The 23,384-nt window shown below is 57.1% G+C and overlaps 3 protein-coding genes across 12 annotated transcripts in view; all 3 read right to left on the reverse strand.

The window, feature by feature from the left end:
- Nucleotides 1-7,043: 7,043 nt before the first annotated feature.
- On the reverse strand, nucleotides 7,044-14,211 carry GMPPA (GDP-mannose pyrophosphorylase A). 3 transcript variants are annotated; one of them, XM_036237121.1, is made up of 13 exons: nucleotides 13,877-14,211; nucleotides 13,088-13,148; nucleotides 12,891-12,988; nucleotides 11,861-11,964; nucleotides 11,389-11,575; nucleotides 10,980-11,039; nucleotides 9,773-9,903; nucleotides 8,635-8,769; nucleotides 8,426-8,523; nucleotides 8,211-8,257; nucleotides 7,905-7,997; nucleotides 7,612-7,780; nucleotides 7,044-7,306 (listed from the first exon to the last, which is right to left on the reverse strand). In XM_036237121.1, exons 2-13 carry the CDS (start codon nucleotides 13,125-13,127, stop codon nucleotides 7,206-7,208), a joined length of 1,263 nt encoding a protein of 420 aa, XP_036093014.1. In that variant the 5' UTR covers nucleotides 13,128-13,148; nucleotides 13,877-14,211; the 3' UTR covers nucleotides 7,044-7,205. The 3 variants fall into 3 exon arrangements, with proteins under 3 accessions (XP_036093014.1, XP_036093013.1, XP_016012355.1); XM_036237120.1 differs by having other exon boundaries at nucleotides 13,400-14,211; XM_016156869.2 differs by having other exon boundaries at nucleotides 13,782-14,210.
- Nucleotides 14,212-14,389: 178 nt separating this feature from the next.
- On the reverse strand, nucleotides 14,390-16,802 carry SPEGNB (SPEG neighbor). The gene is made up of 5 exons (XM_016156870.2): nucleotides 16,711-16,802; nucleotides 16,448-16,575; nucleotides 15,830-16,137; nucleotides 15,062-15,203; nucleotides 14,390-14,903 (listed from the first exon to the last, which is right to left on the reverse strand). Exons 2-5 carry the CDS (start codon nucleotides 16,573-16,575, stop codon nucleotides 14,765-14,767), a joined length of 717 nt encoding a protein of 238 aa, XP_016012356.1. The 5' UTR covers nucleotides 16,711-16,802; the 3' UTR covers nucleotides 14,390-14,764.
- A 2,216-nt stretch (nucleotides 16,803-19,018) lies between these two features.
- Nucleotides 19,019-23,384, reverse strand: part of SPEG (striated muscle enriched protein kinase) — a 54,787-nt gene continuing 50,421 nt past the window's right edge. For 7 of the 8 annotated variants that reach the window (XM_036236595.1, XM_036236596.1, XM_036236597.1 and 4 more), the window contains 6 exons: nucleotides 22,670-23,291; nucleotides 21,950-22,189; nucleotides 21,634-21,857; nucleotides 20,717-20,792; nucleotides 20,343-20,492; nucleotides 19,019-20,047 (listed from right to left, as the gene is read on the reverse strand). In XM_036236595.1, coding sequence (XP_036092488.1) covers nucleotides 19,855-20,047; nucleotides 20,343-20,492; nucleotides 20,717-20,792; nucleotides 21,634-21,857; nucleotides 21,950-22,189; nucleotides 22,670-23,291 — 1,505 coding nt within the window. In that variant the 3' untranslated portion in view covers nucleotides 19,019-19,854. The remainder of the gene's footprint in view (nucleotides 20,048-20,342; nucleotides 20,493-20,716; nucleotides 20,793-21,633; nucleotides 21,858-21,949; nucleotides 22,190-22,669; nucleotides 23,292-23,384) is intronic. The other variant, XM_016156825.2, reaches the window with a different exon arrangement.

The following is a 23,384-nucleotide window of genomic DNA, read 5'->3' on the forward strand; positions in this document are numbered from 1 at the left end:
TGCAGGTGGGGGGGGGCGGGGGCAGAGGAAGGCAGGATAGACAGACAAGGGGACAATGGAGAGGCCACCAAGATTCTTGGCTTCACTTAGAGCTTTGCTCTTGATTTCCACACCTACCATACCATACCCCACCCCTGACCCCCATGCTGGCCACCCCTCCACCACTTTGCCCCGCCCCCAAACTCTGTGTGTGTGTGTGTGTGTGTGAGAGAGAGAGAGAGAGAGAGAGAGAGAGAGAGAGAGAGAGACAGGGGGCACCCTGACCGACGTGCACATCTGTGGCCACCTCCTCCCTAAATGTTTCCCAAATTTCTAGCCACAGCCAGGCTGAGGGAGGTGGAAGCTGATGGGCAGAGATGCCAAATGGGGGTACTGGAGGGAGCAGAAACGTGCAGGGCTTAGATGGCAGGGAATGCAAGCCTGAAGAGACAGATGCGGGGGGTGCCTGGCAGAGGGGCTGGGTGGCCCTGGGGTGGCCTGCCGGGGGCAGGGTGGGGGGGGGGAGCCCGGCATGTGGGCTGTTATCACAGGCGGGGACAGCCCCTGGTGGCAGGCCAGGAGGACATGCCCCCAGGGTGGGGGTGGGTCACGGTGGGAGAAGCCTGTGCTGGGGGGGGGGGCGCCCTGAGAGAGCACGAACCCTCATGGGGGAGGAAGCACTCGTCCCCTAGAGGAAAGGGGGGGCTGATTAATCGGGGCACTAATGAGTAGCAGGGAGAGGAAGCTCAGAGGGGCGGGGGGAGGTGGCTCCATCGATCTGAGCCGCGGAACCAGCAGCTGAAAAAAAAGTGAGAAGGGAATCGATCTGAGGGGAACGGCGGCTGCTGGGGATTAGAGCCCGAGGGCCGCCCGCCGCCCGCCCGCCGCCCTGAGGCGGCTGCCCCTTCTCTGCATCGGGCCTGCCCCACCAGTTGCAGGCCCTGCTTCGCCCCATAGCAAGGGCCCAACGATGGCTCCCCTGGGGGGCAGGGAGCCACTCTGTCCAACCTCGGCTGGAAGACTGGTCAGCCCCGGCATCACAGACACCCCAGCGTGGAGCCCACCCACCCCTGGTCAAGCATGGCACCCTGCTGGGGCTGTCCTCGGCCTCTCATTAAAGTAGCTTCCTGGGGTGGGGGGGGGGTCACTGTAGCTGGGCTTCCCCACAAGTTGGCTCCCCCAAGCTGGGAAGATAAGACCCCTGGGGTCAGGGGCTGCATCTCACAGCATCCCAAAGGGAAAGCAGCTGCTGAGTTAGCGCTGAGTCGACTGACCGCAGATAGCACCCAGTCTCAGACCTCCCTCCAGGCAGCCCCCCTGCCGTCCTTTCCCCTCTCCCCGCTAGACGTCCAGTCTAGACCCTTCCAGCACTTCCTCCCCCACCTCCTTATCCTCCCCCAGTCTTGCTCTTCCCCTTTCTCCTAGTATTGATTTTTCTTTACTGGGTTTTTTTTTTTTTTTAAAGGTGATTTAATTGCTTTTTTAAGGTTACTTCAGTCTGGGTCTCTGCCAAGACTGAAAGTGGGGGGCTGCCCCCCAAGCTTTCCCTAGCACTTGTTGCTGCCTTGCACTCAGCACATGACCCTAAATTGTCCTGCCACCCACTGAAATCATGAGGTCATACTCCCCCCAACACGCGGGCCTCCGTCATCAGCCAAGTCCACCCTCTTTCCTCCCGAGGGCCTGGCAGGAAGCCTTCAACCTCTAGAAGGAAGCGAGTTGGGTGGTAACCCAGTGTGGGAGGAGGAGGGGAGGTTCCACACCACTGGGAAGTGGAACAGCAGTTAACTAACTGCTTGCACCTCCCCCACCACTGCCCCACAACCAGCTGTCTCCAATTGTCCCCAAGTCCCCATCGTCTCAGTCTCCCAGACTCCCAGGAATCTGGTTATGCTCGGTGGGAGTCCCCCCCACACATACCCTGTCAGCCCATCTTTTGGTCATGCCCCCACACCTCCAGTCTCTTCTGTCCCCCTCTTCCCCCTGCACCCCCTTTTTCTCCGGCCCCGTCCTTTCTCCCCTCCCTCTCCCCGCTCCCCTGCCTGCCTGCCTCTCTGCCCGGCTGCAGTTGGGTGATAATCTCCCTCATTTAGCCTCCCGGCTGCTTCCCCGGCTCATTGCCCAGCTGGTCCCTGGGGACCGGCCCAGCTTCTTCCCCACCCCCATCCCCAGCCTAGCGCCCAAGCTCCCCCATCCTTTCCCTGCTTCCCCCACCCACTCCCAGTGGACCAGCTGCCCCCTGCAGTAAGCATCACGGCCAAATGTGGCTGGCCAGGACTTGAGTTGGGTGTGAGCATAAAGGGAGAGGACTGTGGGCTGTGAGGGACTCTAGTTGGGAGCATGGGTGCTGGGCACATGAGGCACGGGGGTGGGAGTTGGGGGTGGTTGCAGGGTCTGGCTGTGAAGCCTTAGCCAGGTGTCCTCTGTCTTCCAGTTGTCCCCAGTCCCCAAAATTGTTCCCAGCCCAATTCTCCACGCCCCCGCCCAGGGGATGAACGAGGCTTCCTGACCACTAAAGAGAACGGTAGACGGACTGAGGGGTGAGATTAGAGAGGCCTCTGGGCAGCTGGACAAGGGAGAGTAGGAGGGTTCTGACTCAGAGCACCTGGGAAAGGGTAGGTTTTATTTGGGCAAAATGCCCCAAAGGCAGACCTGGCGCTCTCCCAGGATCTAGCTTGGGGGGCTCCAAAGGTGCCTCCAGACGCTTGCTACATCGGGGCTTCTGGAGCTCTGCCTTTTCCAGCACAGGGACCACCAAGCTGAGCTGCATTTGCCCCTTCCCACCACATGTGAGCCCCATACTCTGCCTGGGTGGCCCCATTCATAAATGACGTGACCCCCAAACTCCTGACAGCACTCTAGAGACTCCCTAGCCGCCCCCTGGTCCCAAAGGACACCCCCTTGCCACCCTCACTAGCTCAAACACCTGTCCCGGACCTGGCTCTGCTTTGGATCAAGGGATGAGCCAATGCAAGACAGATGTGAGCAGGAAGGGACACGGATGGGGGGTGGAGGCCAGGACTGGGCCAGGCCTGGCTGCTGAGCGAGCGGCGGTGACAAACGGGCTGTGCGGGGGCCGAGGGGCGGGGGGCGGACGGCGGCTGATTTATCTGGGTTATTTATGCTGCGGACCAGGCAGGAGAAGCGGTTAATGAGAGTCCCAGAGAAGGGGGTTGGGGAGGCCCAGCCATGATCTGAAGCGACTTAGGAGGGTTAAAGTCCCACCACCAGGCCTTTACCCCCACGGCGGCTGGCCAACACTCTGCACCCCTGACCCCATCCTAGGGGTCAGCCCAGCTCTGACTGCTCTCCCGTGGCTTGTGGCAACAACCCCCATCCCTTTTTGGGATGCCCAAGACAATGGGTCACTGGTACTGAAGCAGACCAGGGTCAAGGTTGAGGGGCAGCTGGAGGAACTGGGGAGGGGACCAGGAAAGGGAAAGCAGGGAAGAAAGATGAAAAACTTGGCTGGACAGAAACCGACCGAGTCTGTGGGGCCTTAGCAGGAGGGGTGGTGGGGAGAGGCCAGTGTAGGAGTGAGTGGGCAGCTGGCAGCCTCAGAACTGAGGCCGGAGAGAGGGCAAAGGGCATTGGGGTACGGGTCTGGGGTCATCCAGGAGCCATGTCGGGGCCTGAGAGGCTGAGACAGGCCGGGGGGTGGTGCTGGTCGGAGAGGAGAGAGCCAGGGAAGGAGAGGGGAAGAGGATCGGAGAAGGAGGGGGAGAGGGCTTTGAGCAGGGAAAGCTGCTGGGAACAGATAAGGCAGCCGGCAGCAGGAGGGATTAAAGCTGAGGGGCAGGGGCGGGGTGAGGCCTGGGACACGGGAAGGCGGGGCAGGGAGGAGAGGGCTGAGGGCAAGACATCGGGGCCAAGGAGATGAGTGGGAGAAACAAGGGCCGCCATCGGGGGCCAGGAAGTGGTCATCGCCTAGGAAAGAGGGAGGAAAGAAGGGTCCCCTGCTTATCTCTCCTGAGGAGGGGGTTCTCTTTCATCACTAGTGAGCCCCTGCAGTCAGGGGTAGCAGAGCTAAGTGGATGGGTGCATTGCTGAGGGTAGGGTGCTGGTCGATTGTTGGGGGTGGGGTAAGTGGCGGGCGCCCTGGGAGCCGCTGAGCTCCTGTTAAGAGACTGAGGGCATGCAGCGCCTCCTTGAGGTGGGCTATGAAACCCAGTGTCACGGGTAACGACTGTCCAGGGGCCCAGCCAGCCCACTCTGGGATGGAGACCCCATCGTGAGCAGGGTGGCGAGGACCAGTGTTGCAAATGGGGTTTCTTTGTGGCGAGGGGTATGGGCATGGCAGGTGGCTTCTCCAGCCTCCTGCTCGGACCGGAAGCTCCTTGCGACCCCCAGCCCTCCTGTCCCCCAAGCCTCCCAGAAGGATGCACTTGGGGAGGGTGAGACCCCTGCTCCCTCCAGAGAGTCCAGGGCAGTCCAGAGGTGGCCATGGTGGCTGGCGGCGGGGAGCCTGGAGGGGAGAGGAGGAGGAAGAGGGGGCGGGGGGAGGGGAGCGGGGGTGGTGGGCGGGATGGAGTAATTTCGTGTTTGTCAGTTCTGTCTCTGCGCACGAGGGAGCGTGTGTGGTGGTGGGTGTAGCTTCGCCTCGAGGAGTGTGTGTCTGTTGGCAGAGGTGTCAGTGTGTCTCTCTCCGGGGTTCGGGCTCTCCTTGGCCCCCGCCCCCCTTTGTGTTTTGGGGACCGTGGCTCTGGGCACGCCCAGCTGTGCTCCGTGCTGATGCGGCAGATGTGGCAGGGCCCCAGCTGTGCCTGCTTCCGGGGGAGGGGGGTGGCGAGGGGGGCGAGGGGGGCTCTGCAATCTGCTCCCCCGGTAATAGCTGCTAAGTGCCGGGAGGAGGAGATGGAGATGGGGGTGGACGGAGGCCCCAGGAAGCCCCACGGAAGGGACAGAAAGGAGATGAAGGCCCTGCCCCGCCCCGCCCTGTCCTGGCCAGCCTGTTCCCAATCTGTGTTCTTGGCTAGGCCTCTCCCCCTGGCTGGCTCCTGAAGCCCATCCAAATCGCTCTCCATATTCAGGCCCATCCCCAGCTTTCCTCCCCAGTCGCCCCATCCAACTTGGTGCCAGGGACCCACCCCCCTCCCGGCCCCTAGCTCGCTCCCTCTCGCTGATTTTACAGAATAATCTTTTTATGGAAACCGATAAAAGCACTAATGGCAGGAGCGCACCCCTCCCACACATCATCCACCCCCCCCCCCGCCCCGTTCATCCCCCACTTCCCACCCCAGTTCCCTTGGTTCTCCCTTCTCTACCCTGCCAGGGGCCCAGCACCCTCCTAACCCTACAGGGACAATGAGGTTCCAGAGGTGATAGAGAAGCAGGGCGCTCCCACATCTTGGGCCTTGAGCTGTGACCTCAAGAGATGATGGGGCGCGAAGCCCCTCCCGGGGCAGACAAGGCTGGAGAGCAGTGGGAGGCATTACAACTTCTATCTTAGTCCACCTCCCCTATGCACGCACACATGTGCGTGCGCTCACACACACCTACACACCAGTGACTCCATCAACCTGGGGGCATGGTACAAAGACCTCAGCTGCGCTAGCTCCTCCTGCTTCAAACCTTGACCCTTTCCCCTTGCAGTGCCTCACCCCACCATGTCTCCACCCCCACTGGGCCTAGGAGGGGGCTCCCGGGGGGGGGGGGCAGGGCCTGACACAGACTTATTGGATTTCACGGTGTTTTGCTGAGAAAATAATTAAATTATCATATTTATGATGGAGCTGCCATGGCCTCTGCCAACCACTCGGAACAGAAGGGTCAGGACTGGGGGTGGGGGGGAGAATGAAAGGGAGGGGACTCAGCCCCTGGCCCTGTGGCCCACCCCTCTCCCAGCCTCCTCCTCAGGGAGTTGACCCCAGGCCCAGAGTAGGGATCTGCAGCCTCCTCCCAGGATGCTGCAGGGATGATGGAAGGTCTGGGCTGTAGGCAGGAACCTGAGTCAAGGCAGGTTAGATGTCAGGATGCAAAAACCCTGGGTCATTTCACAGGTGCTCTCACATATCCTGCAGGGCCCGAGGGGCTGGGAGGTCACATCTAGCCCAATCCCCATGTGACCCTCAGCCCAGCTCGAAAGCAAGCCATCTTCCTAACAGCCCAGCTACGAAATCTTGGGTTCTGTCCCAGACCCTGGTGCTGATAACAAGGCCCGGCACCCTGCCGCTGCCACCCATGCCTGCTGCCAGGACCCCCTCCTCCTCCCACCCACGCCCTGCCCCCCCATTCTCTTCGGGTAATTAGATTCCTCTCAATTAGCAGATTACGATCATTACCAGCTCATCTGGCAACTAAGCTTTGCACCCACAGCTGGGGAAGGGGGGGGCACCGAGAGGGGCATGCGGGGGTCATGAGCCAACACGAGAGATGCCCAGTTTCTCAAGGGTTTCAGGAATGTGGGCCCTCCCAAAGAGCAAAGCCAGGGTGGTGGGAGGTGGCCAGGTACCCATCCCTCTCGGAATAGCACTGCCTGCTGTGGTTATGGAAGGAAAGACACCAGCTAGGCCCACCCTACCTGCCAGAGTGGAAGACAGACACCAGGCATCCAGTGGTGAAGGAGAAACCCCTAACCCTGCCAAAAGCTGGGCTAGGAGCAAATGTAGCTGGCAAAGCAGAAACCAGGCTGGGGCGTGGGCTGGGCAGAAACGGAAGGCGGTGGGTGCCAGGTGATCAAATCTCGGGGCTGCGGCTCCCAGTCAGTCCCTGTGCCTGCCGCCCGCACCCCACTTCCCAGCTGAAATCCTTCACCCGTCCCTTCGGAAGCCTTCCACTCTGGGGCCCAAGCCAGGCCCAGTGAAGAGGAACAGGGAGGCAGGCAGGCAGGCAGCATCAGGGTAGGGGTGAAGGCGGGGGCCAGGCAGGCTGGGAGCCTTGAGGGCCTTCCTCCGGAGCAGCAAGAGAGGCTGAGGCAGTGGGAGGGGGAGATTTACCAGGGCTCCAGATTCATTATTCATGAGCCCGCAGCGACGACTCCAATTTAAATGCTAATGTGGGGGGGCCTGACTCAGCTGCCCCCCTTCCGCCCCCACCTCCAGCCCAGGCACAAGCGGAGTCCATGCTGGCTCCAAGGTTCACGGGGTTTATTAGGGAGTGGAGAGTGCGGCCAGGAGTCTGCCCACCCCCTTGCTCCCGGTGCATGAAGATCCTGCCTGGCTTCCTCGGGTCCATTCTAGACAGAGACTGGAGGGGTAGGAGCTGGGGGGGCCTTCTGGCAGCCCCCCTCAGAGGATGATCTGGTTGGTAAAGCTTCGGCTCAGCTCCTTGTGTGGCAGAACAATCGAGTTCAGGATGAGCACCTCAGCAGGGATCCGGACTCGGCAGCCTGCAGCATGGACGAGGGCACCGGGGGAAGCCATGGGGAGGGGAGGGAAGGGGCAAGGAGGGTGGGGCCACCGCCATCGGGAGGGATCCCTCTCTGCCCATCTGTGCTCTGGCCTCATGCCCCCAGTGACTCACACAGGGCCTGGCACACAGCAGGCACTTGGTAAATGTTTGCTAAAGGAAAACACACACACGCACACATGCATGCGTGCGCGCACACACACACACGCACACAAATGCTCCCCATAGCATCCGCCCATCACCTGTGGAGGTTTCTCACAGCCCTGTGCCCCTGGGAAGCCATACCCAGGATGGTGATAGCAGGCAGCAGCTTCCCATCCTTGAAGAGGCTCTCACTGTCCATGTGGGCTCGGGGGTCATTGGGATTGGGGTCGTTGGGGGTGCCCTCCACACGGGCCCAGCGCCCCACGGTGCTCCCCCAGCCCACGATGCTGTGCAGAACACATGTGTGCTCCTGCCAAATAGAACAGTATGAGGTTAGGGGGTGGGAAGGGGCGAGATGCAGAGCCCATGGCCTGCATCTCCCCTTGGCCCCTGGGGTACCACGCCCTGCTGTGTGTGTCCAGGTGGTTGGTTACCTGCAGTGTGGCTCCATGGAGGACAATGCTCTCTCGGAGCCGCACGCCCTCGCCCACAGTCACTCCCTCCCCGATGGAGACGTTGGGGCCCAGCTGTGGGAAGGAACATAACCATAAGCCTTGGAGGGGCTTGGAGGACCCCAAATCCAATCCCCTCATGTAACAGATAAGGGGGAAGGGACCTGCTTGAGGCCGCATGACAGGCTGTGACAACGCGGAGACCAGTACTGGGGCTTAGGAGGTATCGGAACCGTCCCACCCATCCTGACAGCCACCTTCCTCGTCCTGGGCTGGGCCACCACTTACCACAGCCGATGGGGCCACCTTAGCCGTTGGGTGGATGTATACATTTCCTAGAAGCAGAAGAGAGGACCTGGGGACGAATACCCCAAACCATATTTGGTTTGGAGAGGGCAGGGATTGAAATTTCACCTCTGGACTGAGGTCAGGAGTCATGGCTCTGAGGGCAGAAGGGACTGGGGTTGGAGGCAGAGGGCTAGGAATTGGGGCTGAATGGGTACCTCGGATCCGGGGCCCCCCGGGGCTGTGCTTGGCCAGGTATTCTGGGTGAGTGAGCTGGTACCGGCCCAGATAGAGGCGGGAGGCGTAGAGGGCTGAGCTGGGGGACACGAAGGGGAGCAGGGGCTCAGGGGCCAGCAGAGCCTGTCCCCACCGCTCAGAAATCTCAACCCCTAGGTGACCCAGCCACCTCATCAGAGGGCCCCCATACCCTGCAGACTTGATCTGGCTCCAGATACCATCAGTGAGGTGCACGTAAATCTGGCCCTGCCCAGCCAGGGCTGAGAACACATCCTGCTCCAGGCGGATGGTGCCTGCCCCCCGCCACAGACCGGAAGAGTCCTCCCTGGCAAAGAAAGGATGCTTGATATCTGTTCCCACCCTGAGCCCAACCGGGGGCCAACACAGTCTCTTAGAAATGGGACTCAAAGGGAACGCCACCACCCCCTCTTGAAGTCTGGTCACATTCTCTCCAAAGGGATGCTCCTATCCCAGGAAGCTCTCCCACTGCTCACACATGTCACTCCCTCACTCTCCCAGCTGGGGTGCTATCCTAAGGGAGCCCCGGGTGTAAACCTGCTGCCCATCCTGCTCCAGGCCCAGAAAGAGTTTGACCAGACTCAGCTTCCCCCAACTTTCCCAGTCTCCTCCCCATCCATACCTCTTAACCCCACCTCCAGCTCACCCTCCCTCTCACTGGATGGAATGAAACACAGACAGACTCACCCCAGAGGAAGGCAGCTGGTGAGGGCAGAGACAGTCATAGAAAGAGAGGGAGAGAGATGGTAGAGATGCCAGCTCAGCAGAAACAGAGAGGCCAGGAGAGATGGAAAGAAGCAGAGATATGAATGGGAGTGAGAAGACAGTTATGAGTGAATGAGGCATGAGAAGGAATGAAAGCAGGGGAGCCGAAGAAGGGAACAGTTCCCAGGGCTAGGAGGACCACCGTGAGACTGAGGCTTGTTGCAAGCAGGGCTCTGGGACACTATGCTCCAAGGGTAGCTTCCTCAGCTTGAATGTACATGTGTGTGTCTGCACCCAAGCGTGTGTGTGCCCAAGTGTGTGTGTTACCATCTGTTCTGAAAGACATCTCTGGGACACTCAGGGCTTGAGAGAAATGGACCAGAAGGGGAGTGGGCAGGCGGTGACAGAGGAGGAACTGGGATGGATAAGGAAGAGGGACAGAATGAGGTTACAAGGGGAGGGACTGGGGAGGCTCGGCTGGAGATGACAAGTAGAAGGGAGAAGGGAGGAGAGAGGTGAGCAAGTTGAGATGGAGACAGCAGACTGGGGGCGGGGAGCTGTGACTGAAGCTACTTGGGGTTACAGAGCTATGGGGCCCGCCTCACAGTTGCCCGTCCTGCTGATTACGATAGAAGACATCCCGAAGGGGCCTCAGGGCTTCCGGGGAAAAGAGGTAGATGCCACAGTTGATGATGTCACTAACGAAAGTGCTGGGTTTCTCCACGTAGTGCAGGACCTGAGGACAGAATGGGCTAGGGTCAGTAGAAAAGAGGCCACTGCCATGATCCCCTAACACTCACTGATCTCTAGGTCCTCCCTGCTGCCATGGTAAGGGCTTCCTAAAATGCAGGGTGCCATCTTGCCACTGCCCTTCAACTTCACCTTCAAGATAAGTCCAAACTACACGCCTTCCCCTTCCCGATCCTCCCCACCTCCCAGCCGCTCCAAGAACACAAATCCAAGCCATTGCACGCCAGTGCCTGGAACGCCCTTAACAAACTCTTCATCTGGAAAATGCAGCTTTCAAAACCCAGTGGACATTGTCACTCCCTCTCTGAGTACACTCTTGTCTACCCCGGAGTTAGCTTCTCAGCTCCGGGCCCTCCTGTCCTCTGGCTGTACCTCGCCCGCAGCGCTTGTGTCATCTGCAGTGGTTGGTTTTTGACGGTCTCCTACTAGACTGACGGTTCCTGAGGCCTCAGTCTCAGGAGAGGCATGGATTGTGTCTTCCTGGCCGTGTTTCTCACACCTAGCTAGCACCTAACACAAAACTTAATGTGTGTATGTGTAGGTGGGTTCATAAGTATTTTTAATATTAAAGCTTGAACAGAAAAAAAGGGGTGTGTGGAAGTCAGTTAGGCTCGAGGGCGGAGAGTTTCAGAGACTGGGACAGAGACCATCTGCCTTGTCGATTAGGTTCCCACCTCCATAATTCTGGAGATACTATGCTATTTCTGCCTCTGTGCCTTTGCCGATACTGTTCCCTCTATCTGCAGTGTCTTCCGGTCTCCTTCATCTTGACAAATTTAACTCAGTTCAGACCTCACCTCCTCCAGGAAACCCACCGCACACTCCCCTAGGTGGGCTGGGTTAGGCCCCTTTTGTGTATACATCTGCTGGAGTACCACACCCATTGAAATTCACTGTTACCTCTTCACTGATCTTTCTTAAAGGCATAGAAGAGGGTGTGCCCCACCTGTTTGATAAGACTGGGGCCCACCCCATAGCATTCCAGCATTCTCTAGAGGCTGACTGGTGGGAGAATGAGGATAAACACAGTAGGCACCCAGCCAGCTCTCTCTTTGCTCTCACTTCATGCGTCTGTGGATTCTCTACGATGCAGCCATAGTTGAGAGATTGCGTCCTGTTAGCCTGAAAGATAGACGCATCAAGACAGTGACCTGCCTGCTCCAGGGCAGCAAGGTCTATTTTCTTTCTTGCTTTCCCTCTGCCATAGCACCTGGCACGCAGCTCCACCACTGACAAGCCTTCAGCTGGGGCAAGAACTGAGAGCTGCCTTCCCCCTCCCTACTTCTGAGCAACCAAAGGGCTTGGGGTCTCGACCACCACCTCCACTGCTGCTGGGGTTTCTGGCACCTTTCCCTCCTAATGCCCGTGCCCACTCCAACTCCCTGTGCTGGCCTCGCCTCCCTGACACCCTGCATTTCAGGAAACTCTGGATCATCCCCTTGACACCCTCCAGCCCTCCAGGGCCCCTCACCGTGGTGCCCAGGAGCAAGAAAGGGTGAGGTTGGTGTCTGTGGGCAGCCAACATGTCACTCAAGGGGAAGTCAGAGCAGACATCAGCGTTGAGCACGAAGAAGGCCTCAGGGCTCCCAGCCAGGATCTGGTCCCGGAAATGATAGAGACCACCTCCTGTGCCCAGGGGGGCAAATTCCTGCAGATACCTGTCCCCCGAGAACCCAGAGCCAGCTCAGTGAGATCAGAGGAGACAGATGCCATGGGCCTGGGGACCAGATCCCTCCTGTTCCTAGGATACACCTGCCTAAGGCCCACAGAGAAACAATATAATCAGGGTTTCAGGGATGCCCAAATAAGAATTTTCCCAGTGTATGAGGGCAACTTCTGGCAAATGCTGACTGAACCCACTCCAGAGAACTCAGAGAGAAAACAAAGACACCTAGGACACCACTCCCCCACCACCATGCAGCACATAAGCACAAACACCTGACCTGACAGGGAGGTTAAACTCTTGTTGGGCAGCTTCTAGGAACCGAGTAAGAGGCTCATCAGGTTGGTAGAAGCCAATGAGCAGAATCTCCTGCATCCCAGGGACCTGAAGACAAGGGAAGAGGTTGGGAGAAAAAACATATCTGATTGGAGGGAATGATAGGAGGGAGAAATCCCTGGTCCTAGCCCAAAGTCCAGAGATCACAGTTTTAATCTCAGCTGGGGGGACCTGGGCACTTACTTTACCATGCTGGCCTGATTTCTCCTTTGGACAATGAGGAAGTCAGAGGAAGTCTCAGTCTCCGATCTTGCAATCTTTTATTATTCTATTATTTTACCCCACATCCCTACATTTGAAGTGGGGTTCACCCTAGAAAAGATTTTGCCTACCATGCTGTATTAAAGAATAATCCATTCATTTCCCCCCATATTTATTATCTGTCAATCTGAGCTTGAGATCAGCGTGAGGTAAGGATACCATTTATCAAGTGCCTATATTGTACTAGGTACTTTATAAAAACATCATCTCTAAGCTTTGCTACAACTACAAAGTATGTCTAATAACCCCACTTTACCAATAAGGAAACTAAGGCTGAGAAAGGGCGAGAAATTTGCTAAATTCCTTATAGCAGGCAGAAACTGGACTCAAATCAAAACCTTGCCTGTCTCGATACCAAAAGCAATAAAAAAATTAGCTCCATAGTGAGCAAGAGTAGTATGATTCTGTGCTTTGTTATCATTAAGGTTTTCCATGTTAAGGATTTAAGTTTGTCTCTAAGATTCCTGCCTAATCTCACATTCCATGCTGTAAAAACTGGAATGAAATCAAGCAAGAACAGGGCAGATGAGAGACTAGATTAGGGGAAGACAGCTGCATTGCACAACTTAGGGGGAGCCGGGGGGACGCCATTCACATTGTCATCTGTAACTGGTGGTCCCTGGAGTTATGCCTGGTGAGAAGATATCATGGTTGGAAAGGGGAAAATATGCAACGCAGGAAGTGAGGTAGTAAAGGGGAGCCTATGGAATTACCTGGGCACAGGCTTCAATGTGGTGCTGGATCATAGGGACCCCTGCCACTGGAAACAGAGGTTTGGGCACCTCAAAAGATAAAGGCCTGAAGCGAGTCCCTGGGAGAGAGAAGCACATTTCAGCTTTCAGCCTCCCTCTGCCCCTGGCCCACCAACCACTCCAGCCCAATCTCCTCCCCTCATTCCCCGGCTCCTCACCCTTTTGAGGACCTCCAATCAGGATCACAGCTTTAAGCATGATGACGATTGCTACCTAAACCTCAAATCCCAAAAGAAAAGTCGGCTTCAGATCTTGCACCCTAACCCAGGACCCCACTCATACCTCAACCAAATCCCAAACCCCAAATAGCAACACTAGGCCCTCTCTTTCCCGGTATGCAAATTCAAAATTCAACATAGTCCCTCCCTAGGAACAACACCTCACAGATCTCACACATCTCAGATCCCCGCCCAGATTCCAGTTGGTCTTCAAACCCCACAGTGATTCCTACCAAATTCTGAAATCCACACCTGGCAATTTGATCTCTAACAGACTTCCCTCTGGCCACAAACTCGCTACACTCAAACTCAGTGATAGACCTCACATTCCAAACCTAAAAAACAAAACAAAACCAAAAACCTACCAATTCCCAAATTGTTGCATCCTCATTCTAGATGTTAATCCCTGAACCCCAATAGTGAACCCTGAATACAAATCTTGAGTAAGCCCCAAATATTTAACTACAATACTAAGAATGAATTTCAAGTATTAAACACTGATCTGCATCTGACAAATCCAAACCCTAGCAAAAACCTATAACGCTGAACCTAAATCCTAAGACTAACCTCTAGGTGACGAACCCTGAATCAAAAGACAGGTTCCCTTAGCATCCCAAACACTTAACATACCAACCTCGAGTCCCAGTACTAACAAGTGCTGAATCTCTGGATTCACAGGACTGACTGCAGACACTCTGAACCTCACAACTGACTGTGGTAAACCCTAACCTCGCGTATCCAGGAGTTGTGGGACCAGCAAAGCGCCGGATGTGCGAAGAGCCAGCCGGGATCTCCGAGCCGCCCTCTAAGGGCTGTCCCCTGCCCTCCACCGCTTTTGCCAACCCTCCATCAGAGCTTTTTACCACCACTCCCCTTTATTTCGGCTCTGCTGCCGGCTACTGCTCGCTCTTTCCGCGCACGTGTCTTCTCGCCACTCGCGAGAACTTCGCAGAGTCTGCCGGGAATTGTAGTTCTTAAGCTACTTCCCCACTTTTGAGGAGAGAGCTTGGAACTTAGGAGAGGACTCGGGGACTTGGCCAAGGGATCGGAAGGGCGGGTCTAAATGAAAAGAAGGATGGGACCTGAGAAGCAAAGGCCGGGACGCGAATTAAGACCGGGAGGTGTCTGGGAATGGGCCCAGGCGTAGCAGCTAAAGTAGAGAACTTGGTCTCAGGGAGAAGCCGGGCTAAAGACGAGAAGGGGGTGTGGTCAGCCTTGAAACGGGCGTGGCCAGCGCGCAAACGCCCCCAGCAGAGGGTGAGGTTTGAAGCATACAAAAGAAGAGAAAGCGGAGTCACAGAAGCCTCTGCCTTTCCCGCTGAGAACTGATGAAACTTCCAACCACAAGAGAAGCTTGTCCTGGACTTACTGTCTGTAAAGTGAGGCACTGGACTAGGCACTCTCAAAACTTCCCTCTGATCCCAACATTCTGTGACCTCGATGTGCAGTTCTGAAATAAGTGTGGGTGTGTGTGCTAGGGAGAGGAAACGGCACTCAAAAGATGAGAATAAATGCGGAAGGTCAGAGAGAGCAGCTTTATTAAGCAAGGTGGAGAGGGGTTGTTGGTGCCACCCACCCCCAGGCTTGGAGCCAGAGTGAAAGATCCGAGAGTCCCTTTCAGGCCACGTCCACGCGAGCGAAGCTCTGGTCCATGCCCAGGCTGTTCTCCACGTACACCTCGTACTTGCCGCTGTCCTGGGGTGTGGCCCGGCGGATGGTCAGCGTCGTGGTGGTACTGCCTATCTCGAAGAACACCCTGCGGGGGAAGGAGGCGGGGCGGGGCCAGGCTAATTAGCCAGCTCTGTACGCCTCCCAGTTCCCCGCCCCGGTCCTACTTGCACCGATTTTCTTGGCCCCGTCCCGCCCAGGCTCCCAGCTCCAGGCCCTCCCCTTGCAGCAGGTTCCCGCCCTCGCCTGTCGTCCTCCTCGATGTCCTCCCCGTCCTTGGCCCAGCCCACGTCGGGCGCTGGCTCGCCCAAGATCTCTGCAGTCAGCTTCACCGTGGTGCCTTTGCGCGCCTTAGTGTTATCTGGTCCCTTTTGAATTTTCGCCGGGACTAGAGGAAGGGAAAGGGAATGCGACCTAGTGAAGGACCTAGGGTGGGGCAGGGAAAGGACATCACCTCCTCAGCTAACACCGGTCTTAAATACGAGATGGATTTAAACTCGCAGTTTGACGTTGGGGAAGTCTTTAGCGTCTCTGGGGCTTCAATAACTCAGTTAAACGAGACTACTCTCTGCCCCTCCTAATTTATGGGGTTGAATGGAGAAGCAAAAGAATACTACGGAGTGAAAGCCCAGGAATGTTCACACATCTCAAAGTTCCTTGGAGACAGCTTCAGGTAGTGGAAATCGCCCAGGGTTGGGAGTCGGAAGACCAGGGCTCTGTCTAACCCTGGCTCTGCCTAACTCTGGCTCACTGTGACCTTCGGGCCTTGAAGTCAAGTGATTGAAGCCCATAGAGACTTCTTAGCCCGGGTGGGACGCGATCCCGAGATAGAGAAGAGCTACCCGCGCTGCGCCCTGCTCTATGCCTCAGGCTCTGCTGGGGCTGGGCTGGGCTGGCCACATCCCCACCCGGATTCGGCTAGGCCCAGCGCGGAATGCGCAGCCGGACCCCGCTGCGGACGCCCGCGGGGTGGTGCTGTTCCGCTCTGTGGCACTGCACCGGGGGCGCGCGTACCTTCCACGAGGATGCGCGCCGAGTCGGAGCACTGGCCGAAGGGGTTGGTTACGTTGATGCTGTACTGGCCCAAGTCCGCCAGCTCTCCATCGCGCACCACCAACGCGACCACATCAGGGTCCTCAAAGACGTAGCGATACTTGGGCCCGTCGCGCAGCTCGTTGCCATCCTTGCTCCAGCGGATGAATGGGTCCGGGAAAGCCGAAATGCGGCAAGTCAGCTTAGCCGCGCTGCCCTCGATCAACACCACGTCCTTCAGCGGCTCCAGCACTCGCGGCGGCCCCTTCTCCCGCAGCTCCTTCCGGGACCTACCCGCGGGCGGGATCGGGGCCCAGAGCTCCCATGACACTGTTCCCACCTGTCTGCCCGCACACCTTATTCTGCCCCCATCCCCGGCCTACTAGATCCTTAAACATGGGGTTGAGGGAATCGTTAACCTAATAAAATGATTTGTCAGTCACCCGTCCACACCTCGGTATCCGCTCTTCCCTAAATCCAGTCACCCTAGCGGTCTATGGCATTGTGCTCCGTACCTCCCACTCCCCACCCCAATCCCTGATGCAGGAATGCGATTTCTACAGCTCTTTTCCTTCCGAGGGCTCCAGGGCTCCACCTCACCTGTGGCCCCTGTAAGAAGCCTGGATACGAATGGCCGCTTTCTGGACCTGGGGATCGTTAATATCCAGGGTACATCCGGGAGGCGGGGCCGCAGCCGCAGATTTTTTGGCGGGAGCTGCTTTGGACATCTGGGGAGCGGAAAACAAACACGACGAGGGGAGTCTGGTCTGACCCAGAGATTGAGACTTTCAGGCTTTTCCCTTCGGATTAAGGACATACCTGGTGTGGGAGTGTCTAGGGCCGGTCTGAGGATTGGGACTCACCGTGGGGCAGGGAGTGATCCACTTCGCGACCTAAGTCAACTGCCTGGGTAGCGGGCTGCACGGAGCCCTTCTGGAAGGTGCACTAGCAGCGCGGGCAGGCGTTCAGCCCTGGGCCCTGGTTTTATACATGGCTCCCTTCCTTGCCTTGTTTGGCGTGGTTGCCCCGAGCCCCCCGGGACCCCAGCGCCCGCCCCCTGACCCAAGCAGGCTCCTTATTTAGCCTGAGGATGCCTGGGATGCTGGCTCAGGCACTGGGACAGGCAGGGCACGAGGGAAACCTGAGCGGCTCTGGGGTGCACCTCACGTCAGTGCTGGGACAGCTGGACATGGCCCCACCCCTCCCAGGACAGAGGACATCCATCCCACTCCCGGGAGGACCAGATGAGGCCCCAGGCCAACAGGAGATTCAGCTTCCTGTAGGAGCAACTTTACACTCAGGTCAGTCTCTGGACAATGGGACAATGTGCCCTTCCCGGAGACACCGTAGGTTAAGGGTGCCAGTATTTGCAGGGTTGTCCCTAAATGAAGCAAGAGTAGCAGCGGACTTCACTGCCTATCTAGCCAATTATACGAGGACCATGTGGCTGTCAGGACCAATCCAGAAGCACCTTACTCTCCCCCTCCCAGCAGAAGAGTCTAGGGTAGTCATTTCTTCACTGTGCCCTCTGGTGGTAAACTGAGATAAACCTAGAGGGGACCTTAAGATTTTTGAGAATAGCATCCCCTCCTGCCACCCATCTCCACTCAGTCTCCTCCATGTGACATGATAGAGTCTGGCCAAGCTGCACTGTCCTTGGAGCATGGCACTAATAGTGACTCAGAAACTTTAGGTTGGCTCGAGCTCATTGTGGGGCAAAGCTGGTGCATAGGGGCATCAGACCACTTGGGGTGAAGGGGTAAGGTTAGACCCTCTGGGACATACTCAGAGTTCAGTCTGCCCAGGCCAGGTCACCAGGTATAGCATTGCTTCCATTGACTGTAACTGCCCGCCCAGGTGTGGAGCACTGTCACATTTTGATCAGAGTAATTTTGACACAGCTCTGCTGACAAAAATTACCTTTGCTCCTCTGGGTTTGGAACAAGCAGTTCACATGTCATTTCCAATGGAGATGGGAAGGAAGCTCAAGATCAGAGGGGGGATGGTAGAGAAATTTTTACCATTTATCAAGATATGAGTTCAGGCACCTCATTTTTATATGAAAACACTTGCAGTGAATAGGGGATTAGAGATCCTCACAGGCAAACTGTATATCTTCATCACTAAAATGACAGGTGAGCAAGGTGTCTCTCTGGTCCCTTCCAGGTGCTTTAACATCCTGCTATTTTATGATGGTAGGGACTGCCTCCTCCCTGGGGTCCTGAGAAGCCAGAGAGGCTGTACTGGGCTAAGCAGAGGGTTGTTTGGGCTCTGGCCGAGGGGCCCTCAACCTTGATCGGTAACATACAAGCACCAGCTCTTTGCTCGTGGTGGACACTGTATTCCTGTCACTTTGTCAAGAACAGAGTTTTCAAGGGTTAAAGGAGGAAAGACAGTCCCTCTGGATCCAAGGAGAACTGGCTTTCCCCTCACCTCACCTCAGAGCAGGGAAGCTCAGTTCTAGGACCCAGTTAACATTCTGCGGCATTGCAGGGGAGCAGCTAGATTGAGGTGTCTTCATAACCAGCAGACCCCCAAGCTTGTAGTGGGGACCAGAGGTCCAGGCTGAGTATCCGTGGGGCCTAGGAAAATGATTGTCTGCGGCCCCACCACAGCAGACCCGCTGACCAGAGCCACTCACAGCTGCCCTGGGCAGCTGGTACCCTGATTGGTGCTCTAACACTGACAGCGTGGGCATGGGCCTGCCCAGGCCTCCTCTGCAGCTCTTCACACCACCTGCTCTCACCAATCATCATGATGACCTCCAGGGGTCAGGACCAGAGCTAGCCAGTCTTCTGAGCAGCGTGAAGGAGGCTGAGCTAGGATTGGGGTGTGGGCCAGTCCACTCTGGGGCCCAGCATCCTCCAAGGTATGATGACAGAACATGTGAGACGAGGTGGGGGCCACCAGAGTCTGGTTAGAGGGTGGTGGTGGGGATTCAGTGGTCCTGCCAGGATTCCAGAAATTTCAGAGGGAGAAGCAGACCAAAGTCTTTCCTCCCACCAGGAATAAGGGAGAAATAAGGGGCCGGGAGGGTTGAGGAAGGCGGGGGAAGAGTTTTGAAGGTGCTCCCTGGTATAGCCAGGCTCTCGCTGGCCCGCAGAAGGCTGGAATGCTCCTGCCCCAGCACCCTGCACCCCGAGCCATCTCTCCCCATAGACCACACGTAGGTCCTGCTGCTTGTTGTTTTTATTTTCTTTGTGACAGACAGACAGCTGCACAGACAGCTGGATGGCTAGGGGATGGTCAGGACAACATGAGCAATAGGGATTGGATGGAAGGGAAACTTCATAAAAGTCAATAAATAAATAAATATGAATGGGAAGAAGGGTGAAGGCCACAGAGGGGCAGTGGGGACATCCTTAGGCCAGCACAGAGTGCCCAGAGCTGTATCCACCAGGACAGGAAGAGAGTACTGGCTTGAGTGACCACTGCCTTCTGCCTCCAGCCCTTCATGTTTCTTCTGGGACGCTGGCAGCTGGCCTATCCCATCCCCACCTGAGTCCTCTCTCCTCTTCCTCACCCACCTCACCGCCTTCTCTTACCTGCTGCCTTTGGCACCTTGACATTGTCTCTATGTCCTGTCCCTGCTTCATTGACACTCATTCCCAGCCTATGGCCTTGATGCCCTGGGCTCTTTCCTTTTCCACCTCTCTAGCCACTCACACCCTCCTCTGTTGATTTTCCCCCAAATGCACTCCCAGAACCTTCCTAGAGTTTCCCATCCTTTTTCTCTCACTTCCCCATTCCATTCGTGCCCCTCTTCCTGATCCTAACTCAGCCCAGCCTGGCCAATGAGTCTCCCACTCTGGCTCTGGCCTGGTGGCATTGGCCAAAGCCCAGGGCCTCCGTCCCCACAGGTCCATGAGGTAATAGCCCGGCCGGATGTTGCTGCTGGTGGTGTCCGAAGCCCCGGGCCCACCCGGCTCAGTGTGGGCCCTGGAATGTCCTGCGGCATCAGCAGGAGCCCCGAGTGGAGGCCCGGGGCCAGGCTGTGGTCCGAGCCGCTAGGGGCTGCCTGGGTAGGAGCGGAGCAGCACCTTGTGACGGGTGGCGGCCTCGGCCCTTCGGCGCCGCTGCTCACCCAGAAACTCCTTGAGCCGGTTGGTGGTGAAGGTGAGCGTCTGGCGGCGCAGCTTCATCAGGTAGGCGTCTTGAAGCCACGGGTGGGCCAGGCAGTCCTGCAGGGAGGGCCGGCTCCTGCCAGGCCAGGCCAGGGATGGTGAGCCTAGGGGGATGGCCTGGAGCAGGGCAGGGTTCTGTCCCCCCCCCGTGATCAGAGTCCCAGGACTGGATTTATCCCTAGTGAGTGACCTTGGGCAAATCTGAGGCTCAGTTTCCCAATCTCTGGAATGGGGACAGTGATTCTGCCTATGTCACAGGGCTCTGATAAGCTTTAAATGGTGGGCAGTACAACCATTTACTGCTGGGCCAGGGCAGTCCAAGGCCAGGGGCAGGAAATGCTGAAGGGTTGGCAGGTGTGAGGCCTACTTACCAGGGGTGCACTAAGAGGACCTTTCGCAAGAAGAGGGTGGCGCTTTGGGAGGTGTTGGGGTATAGCTGGAAGGCATCAAAGCGGCCCCCCACAATACGAGCCTCTGTTTCTTGGGGGTCTGGCTCATAAAACGGGGAGTGTCCACTGAGCCTGTGGTGGAGAAAGTTAAGTTGACACATGTGAACTGAGGGTCAACTCACAGGTGCAAGGGGACGTCAGTGTGGGGGTTCTGAGGGGCACGGCACTGAAGGACAGGGCTACTTGTACCTCCACGCACACACGTGTGTGCATGCATGTGCACATTCACGTGTGTGCTGGGCAGGTGGGGAGGGGGCAGAGGGTGTAGGTAGAAGGTGGGTCTCGGGGGCACTCACATGATATAAGTGAGCACACCCACTCCCCAGATATCTGTGGCAGAGCCGATGGGTTCTCCCTTCACCATCTCAGGAGCTGACAGGAGACAGAGGCCAAGTTGAACCAGTTTCCTAGCGGCAGGGAAGTGGAGAGAGACAGGGGAGGCCCCTGGGGGCTCAAGGAGCAGGACAATGCCCAGGTCACCAGACAATAAGTCCAACCAGAGCAGCAGGCCCTGGATGACAGCAGGCAGGATGGGAGTGGGGTGGCCCTCAGGGAAGATGTGGGTCATCTAAAGAATCAGGCACCAATGGTGGGGGCTCCCAGAACTACAGAGTTACTGAGAACCAGGGTCACTGGCTCCCTTGGATCAACTCAGAGGTAGGGAGGCCATTCACAAAGAGTATGGCTAACACAAAGATTAAGAGCCTTTGATATTGGCCTGGTTGGCTCTAATTCCAAGCCTGCCCCTTCTAGCTATAAGACCCTGGGCAATGTACTAAATCTGCCTTTCTATGTCTTCATTTGTAAAGTATGGCTTGCAGAATAACTCTAAGGAATAGAGATAATGAACATAAAGTATTTAGCAGGTAGCTAAATGGTAGCTGGTTTTCCTTATTTTTATAAATTGATAATTGATTCTCCTGTCTCTCCAGCTTTATCAAATTCTGGCTTGACCATTAAGGACTCTGATATTGGACAAATAACCTCACTATGACTGTTTCCTTATCTGTAAAATGGGGGTAATGTTATGCAAATCTCCAGCACTATTATAAAGATAAATTGAAGGGAAAAAAAAAACATGGAATGGACTTTGTTCATTGCTTGCATACAGTAAGCACTCAATAAATAGCACATATGTGGGTGAAGCGGGGTGAGCTCTGGCTGCTGTCCTTTTGGCAGTACCCCAACCCCTTAGCTGCCACAGTGCCCTCACCCATAAACTCCAGTGTGCCCGTGCGGTGGCCGAGGGGCCGCAGGGCCTGGGGGTTGTAGGGCTGGGCACTGCCGAAGTCCACGATCTTGAGGGCGTTGTCAGGGGCCAGCAGTAGGTTGTCTGGCTTGATATCCAGGTGCAGCACGTGTCGGCCGTGGAGGTAGTCCAGGCCTTGCAGCAACTGCACCACGTAGGTGGCCACGTCATCCTCCGAATATCGGAACCTGGGGTGGGCCCGGGGGAGGCAGGTGATATCTCAGCCCAGCTCCCCCAATCTCGCTTGCTCCCTACTCCCCCAGGGTGCCCAGCTAGCTACCTGTCGCTGAGCCCACAGAGCAGCTCCCGGTTGCCGCAGCTCTCAGTGATGAGCACGAGGTAACGCGGGGTGATGTAGGCCTCGTGCAGCGACATGAGCCGCTCGTGGTGCAGCGTGCGCAGCACCTCGTACTCCTGCAGGACCCGCCTCTTGCCCTCGGCAGCATAGGGCACGATCTTGGCCACGAACGTGCGCCCGGTGGCATTCTCCCGGCAGGAGCGCACTACACCAAAGCGGCCCCTATGTGTTGGAGGAACACCACAGGCTCAGAGGAGAGAGGGGAACACCTCCATTGTGCCCGCTAAGGGAGTGGGGGGAGCAAGGAGCCCGGGAGGCAAGAAAGCAGTGGTTCCAAGTATGGGCTCTGGAGTTCAATCTTAGCAGTTTGGGTTCTAGTCCCAGTTCTACCACTCGGTGGCTCTATACCTTAGGCAAATCCCATAACCTCTCTAACCTCAGTTTTCCCATCTGTGAAATGGGTGATAATAATGACGCAGTGGCTCCTACTCCAAGTTGTGAAGATTAAATGAGATCATATGGGTACAGAGCTTAGCACAGTGCCTGGCCCAGAGAAAATTTGAACTCAATAGTTCTGAGGACCCAGATCTCAGCTCCTCCCCAACCCCGGCCAGGCAGTCTGGTCTTCTCCCCGATCCCTGTGTCCCTTACGCTCTGCCCACTCCCCCCTCTGCCCTCCTTCCTTTCCCAGGCCCTACTTGCCTGGCCTTCTCCTCCAGGAAGGTGTAGGGCTTCTGAGGGAGGCCCTGCCGAAGAGTAGTGCCCTCCGGCCCTGGCCCTGGAGGGCTGGGGGAACCACCCCTGGGGGAACTGACCACCTCCTTGGCTGGGCTGAGGGTCCTCACAGTTACCTTGGTGGGCTCAGGAGGGGGCTCAGGGGCTGGGGGTTCAGGGGCTGGTGGCGCAGACACAAAGGAGGTTACCATATACAAGGGAGTAGAGGAAGACACTGGTTTAACTGCTTGAGGGGTGGAGGCTGCGGTCGGGGTCCCAGTGTCAGGGACGGAAGACTCGGGCTCACTCAGGGGAACGTGGGCACTGGGTGGGGTGGGCTCTGCTTGCCGGGCAGCCTGCAGGCCCCTGTGCTTTCGTGGTGGGGTTTGGGGCGGTGGACCCACAGCCTTGAATGAGGACAAGGCCTGGCTAGGGGGTCTTGGGGGAGATGAAGGGCTGAAAACAGCTGACTGGGGGCCTGGGGGAGCAGGGGATGCAGTGGGGGTTGGGGATGGGGCTAGTGAGGTAGGAGAGTCAGGAGGTGGGGCCCTGGTTAGCCCTGAGGTAACAGGGGCATCTTGGTGAGCAGCCGGTGACAGAGCTGAGGAATCTAAGTGGAGAAAAGGAAAATCATGATCATGGCGCCCCTGAGGGCAAAACCGTGGTGCTCTGAGGAGGTGGACCATGGGTTCAGGGTCCCCTT

Source organism: Rousettus aegyptiacus, unplaced genomic scaffold (assembly GCF_014176215.1).
Source record: "Rousettus aegyptiacus isolate mRouAeg1 unplaced genomic scaffold, mRouAeg1.p scaffold_m13_p_2, whole genome shotgun sequence".
Taxonomy (NCBI): domain Eukaryota; kingdom Metazoa; phylum Chordata; class Mammalia; order Chiroptera; family Pteropodidae; genus Rousettus; species Rousettus aegyptiacus.